The sequence below is a fragment of the Pholcus phalangioides genome, unplaced genomic scaffold (assembly GCF_987345545.1).
Source record: "Pholcus phalangioides strain wild (caught in Gottingen) unplaced genomic scaffold, Ppha-v1.0 ptg000010l_1, whole genome shotgun sequence".
NCBI classification, from domain to species: Eukaryota; Metazoa; Arthropoda; class Arachnida; order Araneae; family Pholcidae; genus Pholcus; species Pholcus phalangioides.
The window spans coordinates 30,664,373-30,678,000 of NW_028301603.1; the positions used below are offsets into that span (position 1 = coordinate 30,664,373).

The following is a 13,628-nucleotide window of genomic DNA, read 5'->3' on the forward strand; positions in this document are numbered from 1 at the left end:
ATTATCTCGCTCCTGACTGGGGTGGGGGGTGACCCTAAGTAACACGGTTGTGGGGGCCCACGAGAAGAAAACATGGTCCAAAGGTGTCATGAGTGGAAAAAGGTTAAGAAACACTGCTATAACCGTATGAACAATTTTGAAATTAATTTGAGATACGGGCTTTTTTTTTTTTTTTCAAAATATTTTCCAGGGAATTCGCCAGAGAACTTCAAGACCATCGTCAGTAGTTCGCACGTGCACATCCTGGTGAATGGTTCCCTGAATTTCCAGAGCGTCGAATTAGCCGATGCCGGATTCTACGTGTGTGAGGCGAACAACGGCGTCGGGATGGGACTGAACTCTGTCATACGGTTCACCGTGCACAGTAAGTATATTGCAAAAAGTATCTCACAATCTCCTGCCACCTGAAAGCTAATTTTGTAAAAATGAACTATACGGCACGTTTGCAGATCGCTCAAGTGGCCCGTGATAATTCTAGAGCAGCCCGAGCCGAAATTTTCAGATCACAAGTAGGCCTCGGCAAAGTCACAGATCAAATGAGTGACCCGCGGAACAGTTCAGAGATCCCTTAAGTGACATTTGACACAATTTTACAGCACAAATGGCCCGCACTGCAGTTCTACATCACTCAAGTTACCCGCGGCACATTTCTAGATTAATTAAGTGATCCGCGGCATATTTACGGCATTGAAGTGAAGCGTGGCACCGTTCCAGAGCACATTAAGTGGCCCCCAGTGCGGTTCTACATCACCCAAGTTACCCGCGGAACATTCCCAGATTGCTTAAGTGATCCGTTTCACAGTTCCAGAGCATTTGAAGGATCCGTGAAACATTTAGAAATCACCAAAGTGGCTCTGTAGGGGGGGACTTATCAATAGGGAGAATGTTAGTTCAGGTGCCCAATAACTATCGAAAGTTTTTTTCCCGTTTTTGGTGCACCGGATAAGATTCCATTAATAACATTTTCTATCTTCATAAAGGGTGGTTGATGACGTAAGCATCATCCAAACTCCCCTCCCTCCTTGTCATCAAAAGTCAGCAAATCGGAAACCCCCTCCCACATTGATGATGACGTAATACTTGAATGATCCCTAAGCTGCTGACGAAATTTTTCTGACGGAGGGGAGGGGGGGGGGTTCAGTGTTTTCTAAAGGGTGGTGTCTGCATTCTACAGGGGTGGTTGATGAAGTAAGCATCATCCAAACCCGCCTCCCCCCCCCCGTCATCAAAATTCAGCCAATCGGAAACCCCTCTCCCCTATCGATGCTGACGTAATACTTGAATGACCCCTAAGCTGCTGACCGGGGGGGGGGCTAGTGTTTTTCTGACGTTTGCTGACAAGGGGAGGGATAAAAAATGGCTAAAACTCTGCTGACGCAATAGTTGAATGCCCCCCCCCCCTAAGTTAATCTTATGTCTATGGAAATGGTACTAAAAAAAATGTACCAGCAACAACCGACAAATTTTCTCACAATTCAAATAAAATCAGAAAATTATTCCAAGGGTAAAAATGAAATTCAAACAAAAACACATTATCCCCCACCTCTAGGCCCCAATACAAAATATTTATGTATTTGCAATACGTTAAATTCCACATGAAAATTTGTTTCGATAAGGGGGGGGGGGAAAACATTTTTAAATTTAATATTATTTCGAAAATTAAAGATGGGGGGAAAAAGAGATTTCTCTCTCCGAGGCTTCAAAAAGGAAAAAGGGAAATTTTCCCTCCCGGTATTTTTCTTTGCGCTCATTAGAAGCAATGGCGGAGAAATTGAAAAGCCATTTGTTTTCGTTCAAAATCCTAACTTCTGAGACGAACAAAAATAAAATAAAATAAATGAATTGAACGCGAGGTAAGCTTTTGTTCTGTTTCAGTGGATAAAAGAGGACAATTGGGAGAAATTATTCAAGGATGAGGTAGAAATTTTTCTCCGGGGGAGGAAAGAAGTTTTGTATTTTCCCTTTTTTTCCCACACGGAAAGGACTCGGATAATTCAATTCTTTAGATTTCCGATGTTTTGAAGCCCCTCAAGGGAAAAATATAGCCTGTAAACTCTGTCGAAATAATCGATGGGATTCGATCCTTTTTGTAAGTGAGAACAAATAAATAAATAAATACATGGTTATGATTTAGAGCCCGGATTATAACTAATAGTTGAATGCCCCCCCCCCCAAGTTAATCTTATGTCTATGGAAATGGTACTAAAAAATAATGTGCCAGCAACAACCAAAAATAATAAATTATAACTTATAACTTATTATTTTTGCACTAAAAAAGTGGCAAAATATGCTCTAAAAATATGCAAATATGCAAATAAAAATGCCAAAATATGCGCTCAAAATGCCAAAATAATCACTCAAAATGCCAAAATATGCACTCAAAATGCCAAAATAATCACTCAAAATGTCAAAATAATCACTCAAAATGTCAAAATAATCACTCAAAATGCCAATAATCACTCAAAATGCCAATAATCACTCAAAATTCCAAAATAATCACTCAAAATGCCAAAATATGCACTTAAATGCCGAAAAATATGCACTTAAATACCGAAAAATATAAATATTCAAAAATGCAATTAAACTGCCAAAATATGCACTCAAAATGCCAAAATATGCACTTGCAATGCCAAAATATGCACTTAAAAGCCGAAAAATGTGCAAAAATGCAATTAAACTGCCAAAATATGCACTCAAAATGCCAAAATATGCACTTGCAATGCCAAAATATGCACTTGCAATGCCAAAATATGCACTTGCAATGCCAAAATATGCACTTGCAATGCCAAAATATGCACTCAAAATGCCAAAATATGCACTCAAAATGCCAAAATATGCACTCAAAATGCCAAAATATGCACTCAAAATGCCAAAATATGCACTCAAAATGCCAAAATATGCACTTGCAATGCCAAAATATGCACTTGCAATGCCAAAATATGCACTGAAAAATCATGAAAAAGTTAAACATCGTCAAAAAATGAGAAAATATGCATTTAAAAGAAACACTATGCAAAAAAAGCAGATGTGTGGTTGTAAAATGAATATTTTCTATTAAAGATGGTATCTCATCGTTTCACGTTACTAATGCGTGTTATAAGGAACTGAAAAGTATGTCTCTGCTGTATTGGTTAGCTCACTTGTCCGGTATGAAAGGGGATTAGGGTTCGATTCCCGGACAAGACGAATCACTTTTCTTTCCAAATATTAGTTTCGGCATTTTACATCCAGAAAAAATTCAATTTCTCTGAATATTTTCTATTTCTTATAGTGAGTATTCATTTACAAAAAAATATCCCCGCATATGCAAAAAAAACTTCTACACATTTTTTATTTAGGCATTTCTAATTTCTAGTTTGTTACAGCTGCGCTCAGTAACAAAATAATTTCGACACTATTTCTAAAAAAAATGAACACTTTTGACGCATCTCTAGAAATTTCCTTAATAATAATTATTAAGGCTAATTATTAGAACACTTGATATTTGGAAAATACGAAAATCTCTATTAATTCACTAAATTCCACCTGCGGCAGAAAAACCGATGTTATAAAAGTACAGTGAAATCCTCTCTTAACGGACACCTCTCAGATGCAGTCTCACCCTTCACGGCCAAATAATATTTCCCCGTTGCATAATAGAGGTATGCATTTCAAATCCCTGCTCAACGGTCACCCCTCTTTTACCAAATTAATTTTTTTGTCCCGCCGGTGACAGCAGAAGAGAAGGTTAAATAAAGTTTCAAAAATATGTTCTTATATTCTGAAAATTCATCGATTTTATGCATTTATATGCATTAATGCTAAAAAAGGCCAAAATATGCGAATGCGTGTGTACATAGGCAAAGTCTGGGCTCGACGAGACTCGAGAAGGGTCTGGGGGTGCCCTCCCGAGGGCACCCAAGTCCACTCTCGACTCTCGTGAGCGGGGCTCGAAGAGAGCCGAGGGGAGGGGGGTTTGGGTGCAGTGAATGCACACCCCCCCACCCCGCCCTAGGAGCCATATGTAGATATGAGCATATACATTTGCGTATAATCCGGGCTCTAGTTACGATGAAGCAGAAGAGAAAAATTTACCAAAAAAAGGATATTTCTTTTAAAATTTTTATAATTATCAATTTTTTTTGGCGTTATCTATGATCATGCTTTTTCGATTCATTGAAACATCTGTAACATCTGTACTGGGTACAGTATCCTTCAAGACGAATATCATCTTGACACATGCGCATTAATCACTAAAGTCACTCTTTTATAACAAAGATTCTGCATATTTTTTTTGGTTACAATAGTCGTTGACGGCTTCGAAAAATCTTTTTTAATAATACAAAAGTATATATAAAATATTAATAAACTTTCCTCTCTCGTCGAAAAACTTAAATTTTCTGCATTGTGGTTTAGTTGGCCATATCTGATCTAGAAATACAGTTGAATCCCCCCCCCCTCCCCCCTCCAGATAAGTTTACATAGGAGCAACGCTAAAACCTGGAATTCCTTTATAACGAAGTGATTCCTCTCTTGGAGTTCGTTAAAACGGAATTCGACTGCATATATACCAGTGTTCTCCCATCACTGGTCCATGAGAGAGGCAGCCCGATTAACATAACCGCTCCATAATTTTAAATTTATTAAATGAAATACAGTCTATATATTGATTTTTTATTTCTGTCCTTGCCGTTAGGAGGTCTGCTAATTGATTCTACGAATTTTTTTTGCCGGTCCGCAAATTATTTGGAGAAACTGGACACTTATTTCCGTTAAAAATCTTAACTTCTGATGAAAAATAAATGAATTGAACACGAGATACGCTTTTGCCCCGTTTCAGTGAATAAAAGAAGGCGGTTTTACCGAAAATTCATTCACCGCCATGCACTTCACCGCTAGGAGAACTCATCGCTAAGAAAATTCACGGACAACTGTTCGGACACGAGTCGGTGAGCGAGGAATGACTGTGTGAGTGAATCCGTGTAAATGATACAGTAGTGAAGTAAGTGATAGATTGGTTAAGTGTTGGTGAGTAAGCAAACTATTGAGTCAGCGAGTAACAGTGGAGCGACCTAGAGATAGAGTAAGTGACCTAGTGAGTGAGTTGGTGGGTGACCTAATGAGTGAGTGTAGTGGTGCTCGGGTAGACTCAGTGGTAGACTGAGTGATCTAGTGAATGAGTGAGAACAACCTAGTCAGTAAGTGAACGATCTGGTAAGTGAATGCATGTGACAGAGTGAGAGACCCAGTCGGAGAGTAACAGAGTGAGCTGCCTAGATAGTGAGTGAGAGTGAGCGACCAAGTGAGTTGGCGATAGAATGAGTGACCTAGTGAGTAAATGAAAATTGAGTGACCTAGGGAGTAAATGAGTGGCTAAGAGATCAAGTGAGTGACCGGTCCTTAGACCGGTCCTCTAGTAGGTGTACAGAGTGATATAGTGACATAGTGAGTGACCTAGTAAGCAAGTGACCTGGTGAACAAGTGACTTGGGAAATAAGTGAGTGAGCAAGTGACCTAGGAAGTGAGTGAGTGATATAATAAGTAACCTAGTGAGTGAGTGATATAATGATTTGCCTGGTGAGCGAGTGATATAATGAGTGATTTGGTGAGTGAGTGATATAATGAGTGATTTGGTGAGTGAGTGAGTGAGTGAGCGAGAGCGAGCTAGCTCTAGTTAAGGCCGGTTTCGCTCATTCATTCACTTGCTCACTCGATCATTCATTCACTTGCTCACTCGATCATTCATTCACTTGCTCACTCGATCATTCATTCACTTGCTCACTCGATCATTCATTCACTTGCTCACTCGATCATTCATTCACTTGCTCACTCGATCATTCATTCACTTGCTCACTCGATCATTCATTCACTCGTTTATTCACTCATGCCGAACTGTCACTCGCGTGAATTGTTGATCGGTGTGTCGGAATGACCGCTAGGTCATTTTGTTAGCGGTAATTTTTTCGGCGTCGGATTTTCCGGACACGAAAGATGGCGATTGAGAGAAATTATTCAAGGGTGAGGTATATATAGAAATTCTTCGAGGGAGGAAAGAATTTGTTCTTCTAAACAAAAAGAAAAGACTCGGATAATTTAATTATTTTCACTTTCGATGTTTTGAAGCCCCTCAAGGGGAAAATATAACCTAAAACCCTTCGGAAAATCGATGGGATGGATCCAATCTTTTTTTAAAGCGGGAATCAAACACGGTTATGATGAAGCAGAAGTGGGAAATTCCACCAAAAGTTAATGTTTAATGTTCCATTAAAACATTTTCAAATTATCAAAATCCTATTTTTTAGCTTCATCTATGATAATTTTCTTGATAAACTGAAACGATGAATTGCTACACTAGAAAGGGTATTAAGGAACACCATCTTGACACATACGCATTGATCTCATTAAAATCAAACTCAATTATAACAGATAGTTTTATGCTGACTTACGTTGTTATAATGGTCGTTGACTGCTTCAAAACTTTCTAAGATAAGAAATATTGGCAAATGCAATTTTGGATGGAAGGTGTTTAAACAAACAATTTTACAATTTTCTCTATTACGGTTTAATTGACCATATTTTATTTAGAAAAGTTGGTTAAATAGTATCATGGATACTAGTTTTCTCCAACACCTGGTCCGTGAGAATTTCGTGTCGGCATTCAAAACGATTCGAACCGATTCACATCTGTTCAATTCCGTGGGTCCCAACCTTTTTTAATAGGCAATGCCCCACCAAAATATCTCTGAAATCTCTTGATGTCAGAGCCGTAACTAGTACTTTTTGCAGGAGGGGCTCCATTAAAACTTCATAGATCCATTGCAAAGATTTTTTTTGTAATGTAAAAAATCATTCTTTTTTGCTTTGCATTTTTAAATTTTACCACCCGTGGGCATTACGCACCCTAGTACTCTCTTTCCCCCCCTTAGGGGACATTCAAGTATTTCGTAAGCATATTGTCAGCCATTTTTGACCCCCCCTCCCCCCTTGTCAACAAAAGTCAGCAAAACACTGACCCCCCCGCCCCGCCCCTGTCAGCAGCTTAGAATATTTCGTATCTTCAAAAAGGGGTGGTTGATGACGTAAGCAACCTTCAAACCCACCTCCCCCACCCTTGTCATCAAAAGCTAGCAAATCCGAAACCCCCTTCCCCCCCCCCCCTCGATGCTCACGTCATACTTGAATGACCCCTTATTTGAAATCAAAACTTCCCTTAAGGGTGTGTGACAAGTGCGAAAGGTTTTTTATTGAGAGCCACACACTTACTTTTTATTTCTGAATTTTGTTCTCCGTTTTGGAATTATATCTTTCATAAATTTTGAACTTTCTGTAAAACATTTTTGAACATTTGGGCATTTATTCTGTAATTCTAAATTTTTATCCATTCTGGAATTCCGAATTCTCATCAATTCTGGAGTTAATTCTTCCATTTATTCTGAATTTTCATGTGGGTGCTGGAATTATCTCTCTCGAATATCGATTCTAAATTTTTATTAGTTGTCGGACGATTTCTTTCATTAAGTGCAAATTTTAATTAGTTTTGGAATTATTTCTTTCAACAATTTAAAATTTTATACTGTTCGAAATTTCCTTTAATTGTCGTTTAATTTCGTCTATATTTTTTTGTATGAGTATTTTCCAGCGTCCTTGTATATTTTTAATAATGTGTGAATTTTTATATATCTATTCCCACCCTCCAACCACAGAATATATAAAATCGGTGCTAAGAGGGGCCTCAAAACTGTTAAGACGTCTCTGGCCTCACAATTACTTTCGCACCGGGTCCCGCGTCTGCTAAGGACCAGGCCTGCTTATAATTCTTTTTGTTCGAAAAGTAAACTCCTATTCAAGTTGAGGGAACCAAAAATGTCATTTACTCAGTCATAAGCAGTAGTTCTTAACCAAGAGTCCTAGGAGAAACTCAGTGATAGGGGAAGGGAGTCAGTCAGCAAGGATGACAAAAGAATTAACTCATTATTTTTACATTTCTTTATACAAGTTATTATATAGGTAACCATATAGGCCCACAAAATCCTGTATTATATTGTGGAAAAAACAACCAATAAACCTATGTACGAATGTAACCGATAGGTTACAACGAATAACTTTAATGGACAAGGAAAGCCATTATGAGTGATGGAATTATTAGTAAAATTTGTAAGAAATTTTATGTTTTTAAAAGTGAATTTTTTTAAATCTTGGAATACCTCGGATTATAATGGGATTAATACTTTCTACAGATTAAATTTACAACACTTAGTGTTTCAGAGCCCTCAAGTGGATAAAAGCAAAATGAAGTTGAAGATTGGGTTAAGAATTTTTTAAAATCAACAGTATTCATATCAATCAAGGTGTTACAGCTTATGTTATTGAAATGAGAATTAAAGTCTTCAGCTAAAATGTTATCGTCAGTGCTATCAGGCATATACATTCTTACCATTGCTACCAGTTAAATTATTTATGAAAGACCATTGCGTTTTCTACTTGTGTTGCATTTTTTTTAAATTCAGAACAGAGATATTTATTTTTTTGCAGTAATAATTCTTAATTTAAGATTTCGAGCAACTGATTTGTTTTGACATTTATAAATTTCATCAAAAGAATGCACATACGGCATTTTTTCCAAAGTTTTTCTTTGCGAAGAATTAATTCATAAATCTGATCATCGACCCAAGGTTTCTGTATTTAAATCTTTGGTTTTTATTGAAACTAAAATTTTACTTAATAGAATCTATAGCATATACGAAACTATTATATTGGGTGTTTAGATCAGTGATTCCCAAGGTGGGCATTAACGCTCCCTGGGGGGCGATGGAATGTTCCAGGGGGGCGGTAGAAGCTACGGGTATAGCATACGATGTTAATACGTCGTTCTAAGGCTAGGTACCGTTTCGTCTTTTCCCGATTCATCCTTAGGTCAAAATAGTCCCGTTTCATCCGATCTATTATTCTCTCTTCTCCCACTTACCTGGATTACTGTGAATGAAGACAAAACACCCCGTGGTTTCACACTGAGAAAGGCGAGTGATTGACGTACCAGCAAAATGTCTGAAACAATTCATATTTGACCATATTACACAGGAATGTACCGTAATTTTAGTGATATTCCCGTGTTTCGGCAGTGCTGGTTTCGGTCGTTCTCACTTTTTTTATAAACTTTCCAGTTTTTTTTTTTTTTTTAACGAAGCTTATCTGAATTGGCATTCTCTACTGAAAGTATGAATGAAGATAATTTTCATCACTTGTAAATTATATTATGATAACTACGTATAAATATAAATATTCATCTAAACAAATTTTTTGCGCTCTCTCCAAATTTCTTGTATTTTCTGAATGAAATATGTTGGATGTATAATAAAATATACACCCACAAGTCATGTTGAAATATATCTACTAAAATTATTATTTTTTTAATTGCGATCTGTAGCAGCTCTGTCGGGAATTTCAGCAATAATTAGAGAAAATTCTTCGTATATTGCGGTTTTGTTATTACAATTATGTCTCGTATTATGGATCGCAATTTCCCGCATTTTTCTCCTTGAGATATGTTTACCCTTAGAACGAAAATGTCTAATTTCCCATCGTCAATCACTCGCCTTTCTTCTCGGTGTGAAACCACGGGGTGTTTTTTTTTTTATTTTGATTGACAGTAATCCAGGGAAGTGGGAGGGGAAAGAATAGATCGGATGAAACGGGACTATTTTGACCTAAGGATGAATCGGGAAAAGACGAAACGGGACATCACCGCATACGATTCTATGGGTTAGATTGCGTTGGGAGGCGCTAGGAGAAAATTTTTTTTCTGAAGAAGGGGGCGATGGGATGAAAAAGGTTGGGAAACTATGGTTTATAGATTATCAGAAGAGCAAACAAATTCATAGTTCGAGAGAAAATGATAAACCGCTTTACAGTTTATTGAACGAGTTACGTGAATGAGTGTCTCGTTGATAAAATTAACCCTGCACGCAACTGCATAATGATCAGTGACATCATGTTTAAAAATGCTTGATACAACATCCATATGTTTTGGAGAATAACGAACAATTAAATGTATTTGCAGTGACTCTAGTTGGTTCACTGTATAGAGAGATCAGTCCATTTTCAGAGAGATTGGTTGAATAAACAATGATGTACGGTTGATCCGATAAAATATCAATATTCAGGTCACCTATTAGTATTAGATTATCAGCAGTAATGTGCTGGATCAAACTCATGAATTCATTATTGAAATACTCGATTGTATAAGCATGCGAACGATAAACAGCCAAAATTGAGAGATTGAACTGATTACTACGTAACAATACGTATTCGGCAGTTCGCAATAAACGCATTTCAATCTTGTATATATGAATATTATATCTTGTATATATTAAATAGGTAACCATATAGGCCCACAAAAGCTTGTATTATCTTGTGGAAAGGTCCGTATGGCCTCCATTTTCCTCTATTTCATTGGCATATGGGGACCGTTGGCTTCATTTACTGACACAAACTATCCAGGTTACAGTGCTCCTGGTCAAACCCCTCGTAAAGAAAACACTGAAAGAGGAAAAATATAATAATAATGGTTGAAAAGAAACCGTTTAAAAAGTATAAATTTTTGATCTCATTATAAGAATGGTGGAAGTTCTGAATTGTTCCAAGCCTAATAGAAAACTCATTATCAATTTGCCGCCACCCTTGTGCGGCGTGTGCCCCACTTTGGGAATCACCGGTTTAATTGGAATTAGGCCGATTTACATAGACCCTACATAATTTCAGATTCAATAAAAATAAAATACATTCTATATACAAAAATTTGGTTTTCATTACTGTCTCTTTGCCGTCAGAAGGTCTGTGAATTAATACTGAAAATGTTTTTGCTGGTCCGCCAATTATTTCTCCGACTTTTGCCGGTCCATAAATTACTTCTTTATTACAAGGATGACGTCACTCTCCGCTACCATACGAAGGTTTTTAACAACTGGCTGTTGCGAAGATATATTCCGGAAAGAGAGAAAATTCAACTGCCCCAGCGGGGAACCTTCGTATGGTAGCGGAGAGTGACGTCATCCTTGTATAAGTCGCCATCTGGTGTCAGCGTCAGCAGTTGTGAGCTTGGCATGAGTCTGGTCTGGCCGTCCATGTACGGTCCCTTTCAGTGTACACGAGCTCCAAGGTAAGATTGAGAGATTCGGTGCCTCTGTAGTCTAGTGGTCTAGGGCGTTCACCCGGAAAGTGAAAAGACGTGGGTTCGATTCCCCGCAGGGGCAGTTGAATTTTCTCTCTTTCCGAAATATATCTTCGCAACAGCCACCTGTTAAAAACCTTCGTACTTCTTTATTATATTAATATTTATAAACAGTTATTATTTTTAATAATTACTATTAATTATTCATTAATATTCATGGTATTCGTTTTTGTTTGTCTCCAAACTATTCCTTCACTTTATTTAGGTTCTTTCTTGCCAAATTATTTATCTTTCTTTTGATGGTCTGCAAATTATTCCTCCTATTTACGGTATCTGTTTTCATTGGTCGTCATCGGCCATCTAATTATTTCTTAACTCCCATCTATTTATATTCTGCCGGTCCGCAAATTATTCTTCTAATGTATCCGACCCGCAAGATCATTCACCTACTTCTACCGGTCCGCAGCTGTGAAAAAAGAGTGAAGAGCACTGATAAATACCGGACATCAGTAACTGTGGGTGATATCATTAAATTTTACTTATGGGCCATCTTTGATCTATTCGGACTCTGCCTCCGCTACATCTTTCCTATTTTGCATTCTCACTATAGAAAAACATTGACCTCAGATCCGTCGAGTGCATTTTAAATGCAGCATTTCCTGAATGACTCCGATATATCACCCTTAGAAGTACAGGGTGAGCAAAAAGTCCGTAGAAATTTTAAAAATGAATAAAAACCGGAAAAATAACCAAAATAAAAAACGGTTTGCAGGGTTAGCATCGCTAGGTCACGGAAATTTTTTTAAGACAGGGAAAACAGAACTAAAAAACAGCCAATAGGTGGTGCTGGTACGAGCGACTTCGGTAGAAATATGCAAATGAGACGGTTATAAGAATTTGTGGCTCCTAATCCACAACCAGTTCACCGTTGTACACCGTGTATGCGAACTGCTGCACTCTGTCGTTGCTAGATTTGTGACTCACCTGCAATGTGTTATCCGCTGTGGTGGAGGTGGTGGTCATGTGGAACACGTACTGCTTTAATAAACGATTTGGAGGCATTCTGTTCGTTATTTGCGTATCTGTTCTTTGACTTGCGTACGTCAGCTCCACCTACCGGCTTTTTTTGAATTATTTTTTCCCTGTCTTAATAAAAATTTCCGTGACCTCTAGCGATGCTAACCCTGCAAACCGTTTTTTATTTCGGTTTTTATGAATTTTTAAAGTTTCTACTAACTTTTTGCCCACCCTGTATATTCTTCCAATGAAGCATTAGCTCATTCGATGCGACCGGTCGGTATTACTAAATGATCTTCATTAGTAAGCCTTTAAACCAGATTCGAACCAGGGCCATATAACTAGGGCTGCCTCATGAGGCGCTGTAGTCGGTACCATGCCGCTGTTGAGTACATAGTCGATACTACCCTTGGATGGGGGAAATAAAGCCGGCTGCAGCAAGTCGTAGTGCTTTAAAATACATTTCACGGGGGGAACAACTTGAATATTGAAAATATGTGAAATGGTTGAAATATGTGAAACAATTTTTAAATTATGCAAATTATCTTCATCCCCAATTCGAGTGAAGATTCTAAATCTTGAGTAAGATACATTGGTGGAAGGGGGTGGGGGGAAGGAAACGAAACGTCCTTCTGTAAATGAAAAAGAGGAAATACGAGAATGTCCCGTATATGGGTCGTGGTCATGTCAATCAACACATACAGCATCAAACATGTAATAAATCTTTTGCTTTTAAAATGTCGGGTATCGTTATATCCGACGTCGTTGCGTTTTCACTGAAAATGTTAAACCCCCATCCTAAATTCCATTCCATTCTAGTTGTCATATCGCGTGAGCTACTACATCTGGCTTTGAGTAGTCTCGGTTTAATTATGGGGACACCCTGTACGTCCAGGCTCTTGAACAAGATTCACTGCGATGGATCGCCTATTGATTACCCCTCGATATGAGCAGGCTCACTGTAAATTACCTTCACCAAGTGTCAGAGATACGCAAGATGGCACCGTTTCCTGTTATTTCGGAAAGCATTGAGAATCGATTAAACAAATCAGGGATGTTTACTCATGGGGACAGAAATCGATGATGTTCAGCGAAGAGGAATTGCAGGGCCACCCTTATAGGTGAGAGAGTCCGTATTCAGTGGAGAGACTTTTGAGATAACAATAATGAGAACGGGGCACTTCACTGGTGGTATCTCCCGGCACCACTACATGGATGCTCTATTTAAGATATCGTGCCCGAAAATTCATCTCGTTACAAAAGTGACTACACCTATTGCATTTATAGTTAGTTACATTAGATACATTTGTAGTTGAAACAGTGTGATTGGTATAAGTAGTAGTAGTAGTAGTAGTAGGTGTGTGTGTGTGTGTAAATAATTAATATGCAAAATTTGCATTGCCCGATTAGATGGTGAAGTAGAGTGGTGGAAGTAGTGATTCGGTAGTAGAGTGTAATTGCAGCT

At 38.1% G+C, this 13,628-nt stretch overlaps 1 protein-coding gene across 1 annotated transcript in view; it reads left to right on the forward strand.

Moving 5' to 3' along the window:
• Window positions 1-13,628, forward strand: part of LOC149081268 (cell adhesion molecule Dscam1-like) — a 265,918-nt gene that overhangs the window by 206,239 nt on the left and 46,051 nt on the right. The window contains exon 11 of the mRNA XM_089238109.1: window positions 191-364. Coding sequence (XP_089094235.1) covers window positions 191-364 — 174 coding nt within the window. The remainder of the gene's footprint in view (window positions 1-190; window positions 365-13,628) is intronic.